Raw genomic sequence first — 18,259 nt, 5'->3', positions numbered from 1 at the left:
AACAGAAGTTGTGGATCAGACACTTCTGAGGTACATGTGGTTGGCAGTGGTGGGGGTCAAAACAAACTGGAATCCCAGTTTTCCACACAAACATTTTTTGATCATATAAAATAAAAACTCACTAAATGGGTACCTCACAAAATGCATTCCACTTAATCCAATACACTGACCCTAAATGTGCCAATTAGGTTGTAACTCATAAGTAGGAAAAATAAGATACAAAATATATTTTGTTTGTTTTCCAAATACATTTTATATAGCCGTCTCTTATTTAGCACTAGGTATATGAAATACCTGGTATTTGGTCCTTTACTTGGCCAACGACAGATCAGTGTAATCTGACGGAAGACAAGGAATTTCTGTTGTCTGAAGAGAGGAGGTGCCACGTGAATCTCCTGGATGAAAAAAATCTAGAACCTATCAAAACGCATCAGAGTCAGATTTGATTCCACTAACTCCCTGAAAAACTGCTGAGTTGTGAGGTATTGTCCAATGAACCTGAGGTACAACAACATTTCAATGGTAGAACGCAGCAAGGAAACGACAGAACACCAGATAAATGGAAAGAGTAAAACATGCTATTTTAGAAAACTGCAGAAGGTACTTCCAGTCAAAGACGTGTCACACTTTACCTCTCACCAGTTTACATACAGCAAGGAAAAAGCAAGGAAATAGGATACTTTAAAATTCATAATTTAGCAGCACAAGTGAATATCACAATTCTAAGATTGAAAAACAACAGGCTTAATAGCAGCAAGAAAAATATCAAAGATAAACAGATCCATTTAGTCTTTCATCACTTAAATCACTCAATTTAAGTAATTAACACAAAACTTTAAATGCTTACCCATATCTTTTCTCAGTTTATAGCAAATTGCGTTTCATGAAAGAAAATAGGTTTTAAATACTTTCTGCATTGGTGAACGTGGTTGCCAGAAGTAAAGAGCAAAGTTTTCTGCCTATAGGTTTAAAGTCCGTATGTTATTTCTTTCCTCTCTGAAAAACAAGCTGAACTGTGGAGCAAAACAAAATAAACTATGAACCAGAAAAAGACATTGTGTAATCCTTTCTTAGGACCATCATATTGATTTGGATATGAAGCAGGCAAAAATAAAATTCAAGTTAAATGGATTTTATCAAATAATCAAGTCTAGATGTGATTTTGAATGCTTTCCTAGGTTTGCATTGCAATTGATTTGGTTCCATGTTGGTAAACCCTTCTCCTACTCGTTGGTCAGTCCTTGTGCATCACCCGAAGTGGGGATCCAGCCCAGAGAATATCAAATAACTTAAAATTAAAAAATAAAATTATAAAAACATAAAACATTAGAAAACCCACCTACCCCATTTGATCACCATCCCCTTCAGCTTTTAAGGAACATCTTTTTAAAAGTGCATTTAGGTTGATCCAAGTCTTTGACCATGACTTAAATATCTAGTTGGATTTAACAGGAGGCCCTTACAGGAAATGTTCCAGCACACCAAACTGCTCCCTCGTGATCAACTCTTGACCTATCAGAATGACAACCGCCTGCAGCCCTTCCAATCAAGAACAGGCTTATTCTGGTGTGCCACAAGAGCTTCCTACCATGTCTTCATCCATTTCCCCCTCATTTGAACTGTTTGCAAGTCCTTCATTTCATGGCACCAATCGTACCGTCTCTAGTTCCATTCTCAAAACCTCCGTTTTTTTGCCATCTCTCACTCTCGCCAAACTTTCACTGCTCTAAATGTTCCACACTCAAACTCTATGAAACTTTAACAATCCATCTGACACTAACAAACAACTATAGTTTCATTCTCATCTCCAGACTAAGACCATCCCTCCAACATGCCGTCTCCCTTTCTCTAGTATTGGCTTTGTCTGACCCAGAACAAAAACATGCTTTCACGCCAACTTTACTGACAGACTTAAAACAGTGCTCCCTGGTATAAAAAGGTATATATGATCCTCAATAATTTTCTAATAACATGCAGGAGTTTCTCAGAGCACACAACCCAATAACATATAACAACAAAAATAGCTTTGTTCAATTAGAAAGTAAATATTGGCTTGGTATTAACTTGGCAATGAAATCAAGACCTTAACAGCTGATAGTTGTTCTGTCCTTGCTCTCACCCTTAGGGGGCAGTATATACACACCCTCAGGACTCCTTACCTGTGTCTCTCTACCCCCTCTCGCTCCCTTTGTGTTCTGTGTGAGTGGGCCCAGCCCTCTCCTGGCCAGCATATAAGAGCATAAATAGGAAGCAGTGCTACAGATGCAGAGCTAAGCAGGCAGGAGATACCGCTCTCTTCATCCTGTACATTAGCTTCTCCTAAATAAAGGTGTATGAACACTGTGCAGAACCAAACCAGTACTTAATGTAATGCACACAGTACAGGGGCTTCCTCTATTTGAAATTGAGGGAAACACCCAGCCACTGTGAAATTGATAAATGCTTACTAATGATTAACAATTATTATAATAATCATAAAACTAAATTATATTGAAATAATGATAACAATATCTAGAATAACAATTAAAATACAATACTATGAATAATAAATGTTTTTGCTAGCTTTTTTAGAGTGAAAAACTACATTGTATTTTTATCAAGTAAAAAAACTAATATTTCAATGATGCAAATCTATTCAAGTTTCCTTTCTGCAAACCTAAGGCACTATCACGTTTTCAAATGCATTGGGTCTAAAATAGCTTGTTTAATTCAGTATGGCACACATGTCAATATGTGACCAGCTCAATATAGATGGGAGCCACCCATTTTCTTTTGTATACCTATTCTCTATATTGTTTGTAAAAGTTCTTATCAGTTGATAATTCCAGCATAATGCTGTTGACAGTTTGCCAACCCAAACTTTGTGGGACCTCACAGGTTGACTTAACAAACAAGGGTGGGAACTTGTAGGTTGGTGTGACATTTAGTGGTGGGAGTTCATTGGTTGACTTGGCGTATGTGCTGGCAGCTCATTGCTTGACATTGCGAATGTTGCTAGATCCCATAGATTGACAGAGCGACATAATTGTTGGGAGCTCGCTGGTGGGCGTCACTCTTGTAGATGGTGGTGGGGGCTCATAGGTTGACGTCGCGTACGTCTGTTGGGGTGCTGGAAACGTCTGTTGGGGTTCTGGATTGGTCTTGCTGCTCCATGGCCTTGCTGCCCGGTCTGCCTTGGGCCATCTGCCTCTGCTGCTGTTGCTCCTGCTGCAGGCTACTGGCCAACACCCTCTCTATCTGCTCCTGACACGCCTTCAGACAGTCCTGCAACAGACACAGAAGAGACATCAATACACTAACACCTCTACTTTAGGTGCTGTACACACACTCTTGATTGACCCCAGACACCTGTGGACGAACAGTTAACGCTGTCATGCAGTTACACGTTCGACATCTGACTGTTATTGGAACAGCTTTGGTCACATGCATGGCAGGCCAGACCGGGAGGGTATTATGAGTCTTGTGATAGGTGGTCGTGCCGGTTTCATGACCAGTCAGTCACTAGAACAATGGGTACCAGCGCACACAGACACCAGGAAGAGAGTGGCGACTCATTGGGCCCTTGAATCCTCCTAAACACACGTGAGGTGTGGGTAGAACATTCCTAATTGCCCTAAAGTCAATAATGGGCTAGATTTACAAGTGGTTACATAGTCCCTTTATAGTGCAACATTTTTGACCAAGGCCCATTGGGTTGTTGAGAGGAACACCGCAGCCCTGACACCAAAGAAACCTTTCTCATCACTCAGGACACAGTGGGTGAATCTCAAAAGTAATTTCCCTGATTCCGTGCATCCTCTCGTGGGAGGTCTGACTCTGGAGCCAAAAGTGCGGGCCCTAAAGAGCGCACACAGCTCGCAAAGAGGCCAACATTCCTTTGAAATGTACAGATAACTAAAACTTAATGGGCCGCAGTCTTAGCGCCAGCGTTGCCATGGCCACATAATAACCACAGGTCTATCGAGAGCTGCTGGGTTGTTCCTCGTCTTAGACTGACTGTGGCCCTTGAGTCCCTGTGTGCTGCTGTACTGGCCTCAGGTTCCTTTATGTAAGCCAAGAGCGCAGACTTACAGTGATAAAGAAATATCTTAGACAACAAAACAGCGATTTAGTCTGTGATGTAAAATTATAGATTCACATCTGCAGTATATATACATATACAGTGCCATCAGAAAGTATTCAGACCCCTTGACTTTTTCCACATTGTTACGTTACAGCCTTATTCTACAATGGGTTAAATAAATTAAAATCCTCAGCATTCTACACACAATACCCCATAATGACGAAGCGAAAACAGGTTACCTACATAAGTATTCAGACCCTTTGCTATGAGACTGGAAATTTAGCTCAGGCGCATCCTGTTTCCATTGATCATCCTTGAGATGTTTCTACAACTTGATTGGATTCCACCTGTAGTACATTCAAAAGATTGGACATGATTTGGAAAGGCACACACCTGTCTATATAAGGGTCCATAGTTAACAGTGCATTACAGACGAAAAACTAAGCCATGAGATCAAAGGAATTGTCTGTAGAGTTCCGAGACAGGATTGTGTCGAGGCACAGATCTGTGGAAGGTTACCGAAACAATTCTGCAGCATTGAAGGTCCCCAAGAACACAGTGGCCTCCATCATTCTTAAATGGAAGAAGTTTGGAACCACCAAAACTCTTTCTAGAGCTGACCGCCCAGTCAAACTGAGCAATCGGGGTAGAAGGGCCTTGGTCAGGGAGGTGACCAGGAACCCGATGGATACTCTGACAGAGCTCTAGAGTTCCTCTGTGGAGATGGGAGAACCTTCCAGAAGGACGACCATCTCTGCAGCACTCCACCAATCAGGCCTTTATGGTAGAGTGGCCAGATGGAAGCCACTCCTCAGTAAAAGACACATTAAAGCATGCTTGGAGTTTTCCAAAAGGCACCTAAACACTGACCATGAGAAACAAGACTCTCTGGTCTGATGAAACCAAGCGACAACTCTTTGGCTTGAATGCCAAGCGTCACATCTGGAGGAAACCTGGCACCATCGCTACAGTGAAGCATAGTGGTGGCAGCATCATCATGCTGTGGGGATGTTTTTTCAGCAGCAGGGACTGGGCGACTAGTCAGGATCAAGGCAAAGATGAACGGAGCAAAGTACAGAGAGATCCTTGATTGAAAACCTGCTCCAGAGCACTCAGGACCGCAGACTGGGGCGAAGGTTCACCTTCCAACAGGACAACAACCCTAAGCACACAGCCAAGATAATGCAGGAGTGGCTTAGGGACAAGTCTTTGAATGTTCTTGAGTGGCCCAGCCAGAGCCCGGACTTGAACCCGATCGAACATCTCTGGAGACCTGAAAATAGTTGTGCAGCAACGCTCCCCATCGATCCTGACAAAACTTGAGAGGATCTGCAGAGAAGAATGTGAGAAACTCTCCAAATACAGGTTGGCCAAGCTTGTAGCGTCAAACCAAAGAAGACACAAGGCTGTAATCGCTGTCAAAGGTGCTTTAAAAATGACTGAGTAAAGGCTCTGAATACTTATGTAAATGTGATATTTCTGTTTAAAAAATATATATATATAAATTAGCAAACATTTCTAAAAACCTGTTTCTGCTTTGTCATTATGGGTTATTTTGTGTAGATTGATGATTTCTTTTTTGAATCAATTTTAGAATAAGGCTGTAACCTAACAAAATGTGGAAGGCAAGGGGTCTGAATACTTTCCAAAGGCAGTGTGTGTGTGTGTGTGTGTGTATACACATTTACATACATACATAGTGGGGCAAAAAAGTATTTAGTCAGCCACCAATTGTGCAAGTTCTCCCACTTAAAAAGATGAGGCCTGTAATTTTCATCATAGGTACACTTCAACTATGACAGACAAAATGAGAAAGAAAATCCAGAAAATCACATTGTAGGATTTTTAATGAATTTATTTGCAAATTAAGGTGGAAAGTAAGTATTTGGTCAATAACAAAAGTTTACCTCAATACTTATATACCCTTTGTTCGCAATGACAGAGATCAAACGTTTTCTGTAAGTCTTCACAAGTTTTTCACACACTGTTGCTGGTATTTTGGCCCATTCCTCCATGCAGATCTCAACTAGAGCAGTGATGTTTTGGGGCTGTTGCTGGGCAACACGGACTTTCAACTCCCTCCAAAGATTTTCTATGGGGTTGAGATCTGGAGACTGGCTAGGCCACTCCAGGACCTTGAAATGCTTCTTACGAAGCCACTCCATTGCCCAGGTGGTGTGTTTGGGATCATTGTCATGCTGAAAGACCCAGCCACATTTCATCTTCAATGCCCTTGCTGATGAAAGGAGGTTTTCACTCAAAATCTCACGATACATGGCCCCATTCATTCGTTTCTTTACATGGATGGATCAGTTGTCCTGGTCCCTTTGCAGAAAAACAGCCCCAAAGCATGAGGTTTCCACCCCCATGCTTCACAGTAGGTATGGTGTTCTTTGGATGCAACTCAGCATTCTTTGTCCTCAAAACACGACGAGTTGGGTTTTTACCAAAAAGTTATATTTTGGTTTCATCTGACATTCTTCCAATCTTCTTCTGGATCATCCAAATGCTCTCTAGCAAACTTCAGACGGGCCTGGACATGTACAGGCTTAAGCAGGGGGACACGTCTGGCACTGCAGGATTTGAGTCGCTGGCGGCGTAGTGTGTTACTGATGATAGGCTTTGTTACTTTGGTCCCAGCTCTCTGCAGGTCATTCACTCGGTCCCCTCCGTGTGGTCCTGGGATTTTTTCTCACCGTTCTTGTGATCATTTTGAGCCCACAGGGTGAGATCTTGCGTGGAGCCACAGATCGAGGGAGATTATCAGTGGTCTTGTATGTCTTGTATGCTCCCACAGTTGATTTCTTCAAACCAAGCTGCTTACCTATTGCAGATTCAGTCTTCCCAGCTTGGTACAGGTCTACAATTTTGTTTCTGGTGTCCTTTGACAGTTCTTTGGTCTTGGCCATAGTGCAGTTTGGAGTGTGACTGTTTGAGGTTGTGGACAGGTGTCTTTTATACTGATAACAAGTTCAAACATGTGCCATTAATACAGGTAATGAGTGGAGGACAGAGGAGCCTCTTAAAGAAGAAGTTACAGGTCTGTGAGAGCCAGAAATATTGCTTGTTTGTAGGTGACCAAATACTTATTTTCCACCATAATTTGCAAATAAATTCATTAAAAATCCTACAATGTGATTTTCTGGATTTTTTTCTCATTTTGTCTGTCATAGTTGAAGTGTACCTATGATGAAAATTACAGGCCTCTCCCATCTTTTTAAGTGGGAGAACTTGCACAATTGGTGGCTGACTAAATATTTTTTTGCCCCACTATACATACATACATACATACATACATACATACATACATACATACATACATACATACATACATACATACATACAAGTGGAGGCTGGTGGGAGGAGCTATAATAATGGCTGGAATGGAATAAATGGGAGACTCAAAAATGTGGTTTCCATATGTTTGATACCGTTCCATTCATTTAATTCCAGCCATTACAATGAGCCCGTCCTCCTATAGCTCCTCCCACTAGCCTCCACTAATATATATGGTGTGAGAGCTCTCAATGCATGTCATCTTAAGGAGTTAGGAAATCTGTGTGTTTCTCATCTGCCATTTCGCCTGGAAAGATGGAGCCTCTGTTAGGCATAAGAGAAGAGTTAAAAGTGGGAGCCATGCAAAGGAACTGCCTGCCTGTGTTCTACCACAAGAATGTGGGCCCTGGGTTCTAAGAAGACATTCCCTTGCCTCTGCTCTTTATAGCTGCAGTCTAGGTCCCGAGCCAAGACCCACAGGCTCTGACTCCATGAAAAGTAAATAGCTTCAATGTGCGACTACTGCAGGCATACTGTAGCATCGCTCTTGTTTACCAGGAAGATCTCCGTGCTCCAAGCCCAGGAACGTTGGTGAATAGCTAAGTCTAACAGGCAGCCAAAGAGGGTGTCGGTGCCCATTGTTGGAACAGTATTTTGTGCTATACGCTCGCCAACACTGATATTACCATCTCTTCAAAAGTTTCCCGCCATGCTCCTAAAATGTCTGCCATGGAGCACTTACCTAGCCTGATATCAGATCTGTTTGTGCTGTCTTGCTAACGCCTTGTCATTCATTGACATAACAAGGAATTGGCCAAACATTAAAAACAGACCTGGGATCAGGCTATAGACACTACTTACCACCTCTGTGTTGGTGATCTTGGCCAGCAGGTCAGTCAGACGGTCTCGACTCAGGGCCTGGTCTGATTGGTCCAGCTGCAGGCCGCAGATGGCCGCCCCCACGCTGCCCGTAGCGATCATGGAGGGGGGGTTCATAGCGAAGCTGAAATCTGAAGATAAGAGACAACGTGATCCGTCAGTCACCTGTCGGACATCAGTGAGTTCACAACAGTCAAGGGGTGACAAAATCACAATCATAGTTGCACATTCAAGTCAAGGAGTAGTGAGGAAGCATTTAGAGGGGAAAAATCTACAATATAAAGCTACGAACTGAGTTGAACTGTACTTTCCCACAGACTAACACAAGACGCACTATCAAGTCAAGATGTAATCCAAATGAAGTAGCTGAGCATTTAAAGACATTCAAACATCTTCATAATCTCTTAATATGAGCTTTTAAAGAGCTTAACCCAACTTTCCCACAGTCTAACACATGTCCAACATGGCCGTGGTGGAGCCTGTGTGTTTTCCCTCACTCTGCCTCAGCTGTGATTAGGAAAACATAGCAGGAATCCTCCTACTCAGTGAGCAATGAGTTCCAGAAACTACTCCCTCTTGTCCTCCATCAACCAGGCCCAGAGCGCTCAGCGACAATAGCCCTGCCTGCTGGCGGGGGAGGGAGGAAGCAGGCCTGGAGGAAAGGAAACGTCCTTAAAGTGGACTGGGTTTAGCTTTAGCCCCAGCTCTAGCCCAAGCACAGTCCAGCCAAGCACAGACCCTGGTCTCTGTGCTGTGGCCTTCTCTCTCTTTATAGAAAGAGGATGCGACTGATAGCTTTGGATCAACCCCAGGGAGTAGTCCAACCACTCTCGTCTCTTCAAGAGGCCAGCTGTGCAGAGGCCAGAGAGCTCCCCTGTCATGAGAACAACATTCAGAGCAGCACATAAACCCCCTAACATTTACATTATTGCTAAACCACAGCACTCTTTTTTTATTGTGGCTGTTTTGCGCTTGTGATATAAAACGGGCTGCTTATGAATAGTGGGGAGACCGCTGAAACACACCCAAATAAAAAATGCAACACTAAAATGGCACTAAACAGCCACAGGGCACAAACCTCATTGAAGGAGCCTATGGCTTGAATACCATATTGTAGTAAACAAGGACTTATGGGCCAGATCGGATCAAAGAGACGCATGGCAGTAAATCTCAATACATCAAAGTGGACTTTTTTCCTAAGTTACATTTCCTCCCTCTAAAATTGTCTGATGTGAAAGATGTAATATATAGGAGAGAGAGAGAGCAGCAGCTAGATCAGGTCAGCAAGATCAGACTGTCTTATTACTGCAGTCCGTTCAATCAGAACAAGGACATAGGAGGTAGGGCAGGTAGCCTAGTGGTTAGAGCTTTGGTGCAGTAAGCGAAAGGTTGCTAGATCGAATCCCTGAGCTGACAAGGTAAAAATCTGTCGTTCTGCCCCTGAACAAGGAAGTTAACCCACTGTTCCGAGGCGGTCATTGTGAATAAGAATTTGCTCTTAACTGACTTGCCTAGTTAAATAAAGGTAAACAATACAGTAGGATAAAGGAAACAAACCCATTGGGATTCACCCTTAAGAGTTTAGGAAGGGTCTGACTAGGGGAGGAAGGAAGACCACTGGCTGCCAGTTCTGACTTATTAAACCTGGAAGGACCTCTGTGTGTGTGTGTGTGTGTGTGTGTGTGTGTGTGTGTGTGTGTGTGTGTGTTTGTTTTGAGAGAGCGAGAGAGAGCGAGAGACCCACAGCTGCTGTACCCTAGTCCACAGAGGAGAAGGTGGAAGGGGAGCCAAACAGCAGGCGAGGAGACTCATCCACCCACTGTCATCACAGGGAGAGGCTAACCTAAACAACACGCACTGAGAAGATTCTCCCAGCCTCCTTTAACTATACTATTAATGCCTTATATGCCCAAAGTGCTCTCGATACTGCTTGCATCTGCTTTTAGCAGCCGTTGTAATGTAAAGATGACCCCATTAGGCTACGAGCAGCGTTCCAGTGATGGGAAGAGACGTGGAGAGCAGCCATTGGATGGATGTGTGTTTGTGGTCCCTGCCCTTAGACTGCTGAGTAGAGGGTCAGATGAGTGCAATAAACAATGAGTCACGATGTCAGATAGATTGTTAACGAGAAAAAAGGCGAGACTATCCTATCAGGAAGCAGAAGTTCTCCTGAGGTAATTTCCTGTTATTACCTGTGGCACACAGGGCAATGAATGTCTGTGTGTGCTTGCGGACCACAGATAGCTTATCTTTGGGCAGGGGCAGTCTGTGCAGGATGTGATCCACAAAGTCGTTTGGGATGACTGCCGCCATGTTCCACTTCAACTTCCCTAGGACCACCAACTCCCACTCCTAGAGGACAGAGAGAGAAGGAAGAAAACAAAGCATGAGAAGAATTGTAATGTCTTGTGGATCATTATTATGCATTCACCACTTTACTCAGCCTTACTGTCAACAAATGCATGAGCTGGGTTTATAAGTTGCTGAAACTTTATAGGGTATTAGTGCTAAACGATTAACCAAAATGTTGTTTTTTAAACTACTAATTGTCTATTCAATTATTAGAATGCCATTTGTTTTTTCTTCTTTTTCTGAGCTCAATGGGCACATCATCCAGTTTCTCTAGAGATAAATCATATTGAGCCTGAACGGTGCGATGTAGTAGGGTGTTGTCGTTTCCAACAGGCCAATATTCTATATAGTTTAGCGAAGTAATTAACTACAATAACCATAATCCATTGCGCATCTACTTGTCCGGTCTGGGTTTATTTTACGCCTGCTACGGAAGAGAGATCAATGCACGATGAGGTGATATAGAGAGCAGCTGTTGCTTCGCAAGGAATCTACCTAAAAATATGCCTTATTTACTTTGAAGCACTACTAAAATAGTGATTTTGTCAGACAATAGCCAGCAGCTCTACAGAGATGAGATGACTTGGAATGAAATAAATAAAATAAAACAAGTGTAATATACACAACTGAAATACTTTATTAAAAGTAAAATTATGTGAAACTATGGTTGATAAGTGATAAGCAGTAATGGGGAGTCACTACCATCATGGGACTTTTAATGTTTTTTTTCTGTTGCATTATAGGGTATTGAGGGGATGTGTGTTGATCCTGTTCCTCTTCTGTTTGCCATGAAATACAATGCATACCAACAAGTCCGTCTCAATTCAGAGGAGATATCATTCAACACCAAAGCAACATTTTCCTTGACACTCTCTCTCGTTCTGCATGGTTCTCCCATTACTCTTCATGTGACACGTCGAGCCTCGCCACTGGTTCCAGCCAGACTGCAGCATCACAGCCACAGTTGCTTCCTTCCTGTCACAAGCCTTAGCTAGCATCTTTGGTCTGCACCGCCCGTGTTGGTTAGCACGCTGCGGGGAGCTTTCATGTTAAAAGCAGCCTCACCCCAAGGGGAAAAGGAAAGGAACAAAACAGCCAATGTGATAAATTCAGCTGACCCCCCACCCCACCCCGACTGGTTTCCTCTTTTGAAATGGGACAACCCGAGATGGAGACTGTGGCAGGGAACGCCCATGTTTACTGAAACCCCTCTGTTAGCGTGGACAGGGACAGGCCCCTCTCTGAGTGGCTCTCTCAGATTATAGGGGCAGCCCAGAACAAGCGTCAGCCATATAGCGGGACTTCATTAATCTATATGTGTTTCCTACCAGCGCAGCGCCACACATGCAAACGATTAACCTATGGTAAGACCGTGGAGAATGTTGACTGAAGATGTGCAGGGAGGTCTGTCCTATTGTCACTGCTGCGCTCACTTCCTGGACAGCTGCCCTTGCTAGAAAACCCCTGAATTCCCCCCTCTCTCTCAGCTGATGCACCAGCAGTGGCTCATTGACAAAGAATCTCAATTTCACCATCCTGGTCCCAGGTCTGTTTGTGCCGTCTAGCATGAGTTGGCATTAGTGTGACCTTAGGAATTGGCAAGACAGCACAAACACATCTGGGACCAGCCTCTACCTATAAGTTTCCATTCACTTTTTCCTAGGAAACCTCGAGCACAGGGGTTGTGTGATGATGCAACCCCGGCAGCTGGACAGCAGAGGAGAAGAGGACACAGTCCTATAGCTCTCCAATGGTGATTCATATTTGGACACTTGAGCAACATGGGTGGGACATGCCATGGGGGGGTAATTCACAGGAATAACCTGGGAATAACAGTCCCCTGAGAGATACCAATCGTTCAATTAACAGAAAGTGGTCAGGAAAACACAGTTGGATATTATGAAACTAATGTATATAAACTTCCTCAGCCAGTGGATATTAATATAACCCTTGTGGATTTATGCACGACTGTTCCTTTCTTCAAATGATTAATCCACAATGTTTGAAATGTTGAAATCCTTCTACCACAAGACAAACTAGATAACTGCCACTAGGTGGCAACACAGGCCACTTTAGCTCAGACCTGATCAGGCACTCTCCTCATGCATGCATAGGCCCACTGTAAGGCCAAGGAATGAATCAGTCTCCAGAACTGTACACTGATATATTTAACCAAATATGGCAGAAGAAAAAACTTTGATATTGTACAATTATTGGGCTATACACGAATGTATGATGTTTTAATTGCATACTTTTCCATGCATTAAGAGAAAACAATAGTTTCTTACCAGCAGCTCCCTTGGTGTGATGGAGTTGTCTGTGTACATGCACAGCTTTTCTGCAGTTAATGGACAACTCTCCTTTAACTTTGTTGCAAGGAGCATGCATACAGCTCCTAGAAGTTGCAAATAACATTTTCTAGTGGGCGCCACCGCTAAAAATCTGTCCAAATAATTAATAGCCAAGGGGAAAACGTCTTCCTCACTCTTCTCCTCTTCACAAACCTGGTGGGAGATAATATTATTATATTAGGCCTACTATTTTTTATTACTCTGTCAATATTTACATGTCTGTAGACACCCCATTTCAACATTTGCATGATGGGGAAACCAAATGTTGTCGATATTCATTCAGTGGATCCGCATTAAAAGCTTAAATATCAAAGTATATCAAAGAGCTCTCATTCGTTATAGCCTGTAGCGGAAGTCGTGCCCAAACACCCACGCAGCTCACTTCGCCATGTCCGTCATATTTTCAAAAAATAATTACAAATATAAATAAATTAGCTACAGCAGGAAAATTGTATGCGTAATGTTTACAAGCCATTCATAAACCATTCCCGAAAATTGAGAAAGTAATTAGTCTTTGATTCAAGTTTATAATGGCAAAAACTAAAGTCGCCTGTGCGTGCTTGCTATTTTGAGGCAGCAAGAAGTGAAAATATTTTTTTCCAAAAAAATTGTCATAATTATTTAGAACGGACAAATTGTATAGATTCAACATGAAAATGAAGCTTAGAATGTCTTCTTTCATTTAACTGATTCCATAACCGATACAATCCAAGATTATTGACATTCAGCGAACTGAAATGTATGGTGATGACTTTAGCTAGCCTGGTGGAACTTCCCAGGTACCACATGCCCTGCATGGGTCATGTCTCAGTGAATTAAATTGTAAAAATTCGGCAACATGTCAGCTCTCAAAACAACCATGCTATGAAACTTTAATAAACCATCTGAATAAATAGACAAACGTATTACAGTTATTAGAACATGCTCCTTCCTATGTGCAACATGCAACATTCTTACACAAAACACACACACCCTTGTAGGCTCATTTGTTTTAGATAAATCAAATCTTACTATACACAGCACACTTATTAGAGTGAGAGATATGCCCTCAAACAATATACCTGACTAATGCACAAATGCATTGAAAACAGCACCATACCTGACCAATGCACATGTAGGCTAAAAACGCTCACAAACCTCGTGCATCCATCCTGCAACCATTCGCCTCATATGTGGCTGAATGTCCTTCTGGACACATTTAAAATACGAACATTGCGGTAGGAACCTGTCTTCTATGGTTAGCAGACTTTGCAATACTCTGTCGTCATAGAGAATGTTGGGGTCAATTTGGGCAAGCACGACTTTGTCCTCGAAGCAAAGAAGTTCCATGGTTCGGTTCTTTCCTTTGCAGAAAAAAATAAATAACGTCAAAACAGTAGTGGGGACAGTGTAAAACAGCTGGAGAAGAAGGCTATTCGGGAGGAAGCATGGGTGAGACTGCAGGGTTTATTCCAGCGTAGTCCTGCCTCTCGATAGCCTGTTTCCTCTCAGCCCTGGGCTTTAGGCTACTTGCCGCTTATTGAAGTCTGAATAAACGCAGGGTAGTCTATAGGCTATGATGCAAGCATATCTCATTCTGCACAATAGTTGGCTAGGCTATAGTGACAGAGCAAACGCTTGTTGTACAATATATCTTTTGCTGTGTTGCTAGAAGCAGGAACCGGATGAATGCCACCTCACTCGTTTAACTTGTCCCTCTCCCCACCCCAACTCCGGTCTCACACATGCGCTGATGCAGTGAAATCGAACATTAGGCTAAAGAAATGTCAGACATGAACCTAATCGATCACAGTAGCATTGTGAGGTTTCTGTATCTCTTACATCTTAGTTTGTCATATTTAACCAGGCTACTGCTTCTACTACGGCTAACGAATATGGCTAGGCTATTCTTAATTGGCACTTAATGTGTTAATTATCAAGAGCTTGGAATCTAGCAAACTAAACTGCAAGTTTTTCTTTAGTTCAACTAACTCAATGTTTACAGAACAGTATCCTATACTGTTGAAAAAGGAACTAAAAACCATTGAGCTGAAAAAGCAACATCTTACTGGGATGATTACACAATCATTACCAAAAATAACTAAATTAAATATGCCACATATTCTGAGAACACGCAGAAAGAGAGGGAGAATTGTCTCTATGGGAATGTCAAGGTTAGTTGGATTAGTTTTACTTCAAAGGGGACAGGCTGAAACCATTCAGTTTGCATTCCACTTTCAGGTCAGACAGATATGCAATTAATATAGACCTATGGGGGAACAAGCTAAATAACTCAGTTATGGTGTGCATGAGTCTCAGCTGGAGACCAAATGGAACCCTGGCTGCCATGTTCATACCAGGCAGCATAATCCAAACCTTGGGGGAAACGGAGGTGTCAGACAGATAAAGCTCCCTTTGCTCAGTGCTGCTGTGTGTGCATGTGTCTAAAGATAACACGTGTCAGCCACTATCACACAGTCCAAGTCGCACAGAGGTAACAGAGACTGGGCAGAGCCCTGGGAAAACGTGGAGGAGCGTGAAATCACCTTGATCCAAAGATTCCTGCTGCATACCAGCCCACTGAACCCATTAGAGCAGGGGCTCCGAGACTTACAGGCCCCCAGATCAGAGCAGATCACAGGATGACACCAGGGTCAGAAAAAGACACACACACACACACACACACACACACACACACACACACACACACACACACACACACTGGGGAGAGAAAGATAGTGGGGTAAAGAAAGATATTAGCTAATCCCTGAAATTGTCCTGAAGGTCAACGTAATTATGTTAAGAATGATGTGTGATCGAGTGAGTAATACAAGCAAAACAGGTAAATAAATTCCACCATGAAGTGTCAGTTAACTGCCAAACCTGCTTATAGAGTGCCCACATAGCCAGGGTCCAGAGTTTTTCATGATAGCCTGACCCTCAGGGACAACACAGAGCATCACGATGGCACATGAAGAGGCACAAAGTCTATTTTGGTTTATTTGCAGCAGAGAGGAGCATTCCAGGCTGGAATGCCTGTGTGTGAACAGTCAGTGGTGAGAACCTCTCTCAGAGCTGTAGAGTCGAACTTGGAGCCAATGCGGGTAAGAATCTCTCTCAGTGCTGTAGAGTCGAACTTGGAGCCAATGTGGTAAGAATCTCTCTCAGTGCTGTAGAGTCGAACTTGGAGCCAATGTGGTAAGAATCTCTCTCAGAGCTGTAGAGTGGAACTTGGAGCCAATGCGGTAAGAACCTCTCTCAGAGCTGTAGAGTCGAACTTGGAGCCAATGCGGTAAGAATCTCTCTCAGAGCTGTAGAGTCGAACTTGGAGCCAATGCGGTAAGAATCTCTCTCAGAGCTGTAGAGTGGAACTTGGAGCCAATGCGGTAAGAACCTCTCTCAGAGCTGTAGAGTCGAACTTGGAGCCAATGCGGGTAAGAATCTCTCTCAGAGCTGTAGAGTGGAACTTTGAGCTAATGCGATAAGAACCTCTCTCAGAGCTGTAGAGTGGAACTTGGAGCCAATGCGATAAGAACCTCTCTCAGAGCTGTAGAGTCGAACTTGGAGCCAATGCGGGTAAGAATCTCTCTCAGAGCTGTAGAGTGGAACTTGGAGCCAATGCGGGTAAGAATCTCTCTCAGAGCTGTAGAGTGGAACTTGGAGCCAATGCAGTAAGAATCTCTCTCAGAGCTGTAGAGTGGAACTTGGAGCCAATGCGGGTAAGAATCTCTCTCAGAGCTGTAGAGTGGAACTTGGAGCCAATGCGGGTAAGAATCTCTCTCAGAGCTGTAGAGTGGAACTTGGAGCCAATGCGGGTAAGAATCTCTCTCAGAGCTGTAGAGTGGAACTTGGAGCCAATGCGGTAAGAAACTCTCTCAGAGCTGTAGAGTGGAACTTGGAGCCAATGCGGTAAGAACCTCTCTCAGAGCTGTAGAGTGGAACTTGGAGCCAACGTGGTAAGAATCTCTCTCCGAGCTGTAGAGTGGAACTTGGAGCCAATGCGGTAAGAACCTCTCTCAGTGCTGTAGAGTGGAACTTGGAGCCAATGCGGTGAGAACCGCTCTCAGAGCTGTAGAGTGGAACTTGGAGCCAATGCGGTAAGAACCTCTCTCAGAGCTGTAGAGTGGAACTTGGAGCCAATGCGGTAAGAATCTCTCTCAGAGCTGTAGAGTGGAACTTGGAGCCAATGCGGGTAAGAACCTCTCTCAGAGCTGTAGAGTGGAACTTGGAGCCAATGCGGTAAGAACCTCTCTCAGTGCTGTAGAGTGGAACTTGGAGCCAATGCGGTAAGAATCTCTCTCAGAGCTGTAGAGTGGAACTTGGAGCCAATGCGGTAAGAACCTCTCTCAGTGCTGTAGAGTGGAACTTGGAGCCAATGCGGTAAGAACCACTCTCAGAGCTGTAGAGTGGTTCTGGAAGCCAATGAGGGTAAGAACCTATCTCAGTGCTGTAGAATGGTACTGGAAGCCAATGAGGGTAAGAACCTCTCTCAGAGCTGTAGAGTGGTTCTGGAAACCAATGAGGGTAAGAACCTCTCTCAGTGCTGTAGAGTGGTACTGGAAACCAATGAGGGTAAGAACCTCTCTCAGTGCTGTAGAGTGGTACTGGAAGCCAATGAGGGTAAGAACCTCTCTCAGTGCTGTAGAGTGGTACTGGAAGCCAATGAGGGTAAGAACCTCTCTCAGTGCTGTAGAATGGTACTGGAAGCCAATGAGGGTAAGAACCACTCTCAGTGCTGTAGAGTGGTACTGGAAGCCAATGAGGGTAAGAACCTCTCTCAGTGCTGTAGAGTGGTACTGGAAATCAATGAGGGTAAGAACCTCTCTCAGTGCTGTAGAGTGATACTGGAAGCCATTGCGGTAAGAACCTCTCTCATAGCTGTAGAGTGGAACATGGAGCCAATGCGGGTAAGAATCTCTCTCAGAGCTGTAGAGTGGAACTTGGAGCCAATGCGGTAAGAACCTCTCTCAGAGCTGTAGAGTCGTACTTGGATCCAATGCGGGTAAGAATCTCTCTCAGAGCTGTAGAGTGGAACTTGAAGCCAATGCGGGTAAGAATCTCTCTCAGAGCTGTAGAGTGGAACTTGGAGCCAATGCGGGTAAGAATCTCTCTCAGAGCTGTAGAGTGGAACGTGGAGCCAATGCGGTAAAAAACTCTCTCAGAGCTGTAGAGTGGAACTTGGAGCCAATGCGGTAAGAACCTCTCTCAGAGCTGTAGAGTGGAACTTGGAGCCAATGCGGTAAGAATCTCTCTCAGAGCTGTAGAGTGGAACTTGGAGCCAATGCGGTAAGAACCTCTCTCAGTGCTGTAGAGTGGAACTTGGAGCCAATGCGGTAAGAACCGCTCTCAGAGCTGTAGA

The 18,259-nt window shown here is 43.7% G+C and overlaps 1 protein-coding gene across 2 annotated transcripts; it reads right to left on the bottom strand.

Moving 5' to 3' along the window:
- Window positions 1-780: 780 nt before the first annotated feature.
- Window positions 781-14,627, bottom strand: LOC118366320 (G1/S-specific cyclin-D2-like). Of its 2 annotated transcripts, none has more exons than XM_052492320.1 (5): window positions 14,021-14,627; window positions 12,859-13,074; window positions 10,411-10,570; window positions 8,201-8,349; window positions 781-3,264 (listed from the first exon to the last, which is right to left on the bottom strand). In XM_052492320.1, exons 1-5 carry the CDS (start codon window positions 14,033-14,035, stop codon window positions 3,076-3,078), a joined length of 729 nt encoding a protein of 242 aa, XP_052348280.1. In that variant the 5' UTR covers window positions 14,036-14,627; the 3' UTR covers window positions 781-3,075. The 2 variants fall into 2 exon arrangements, with proteins under 2 accessions (XP_052348280.1, XP_035604792.2); XM_035748899.2 differs by having other exon boundaries at window positions 14,059-14,625.
- Between the last annotated feature and the right edge of the window lie 3,632 nt (window positions 14,628-18,259).

Source organism: Oncorhynchus keta, chromosome 33, assembly GCF_023373465.1.
Source record: "Oncorhynchus keta strain PuntledgeMale-10-30-2019 chromosome 33, Oket_V2, whole genome shotgun sequence".
NCBI classification, from domain to species: Eukaryota; Metazoa; Chordata; class Actinopteri; order Salmoniformes; family Salmonidae; genus Oncorhynchus; species Oncorhynchus keta.
This window is presented reverse-complemented; position numbering and strand designations above follow the sequence as displayed.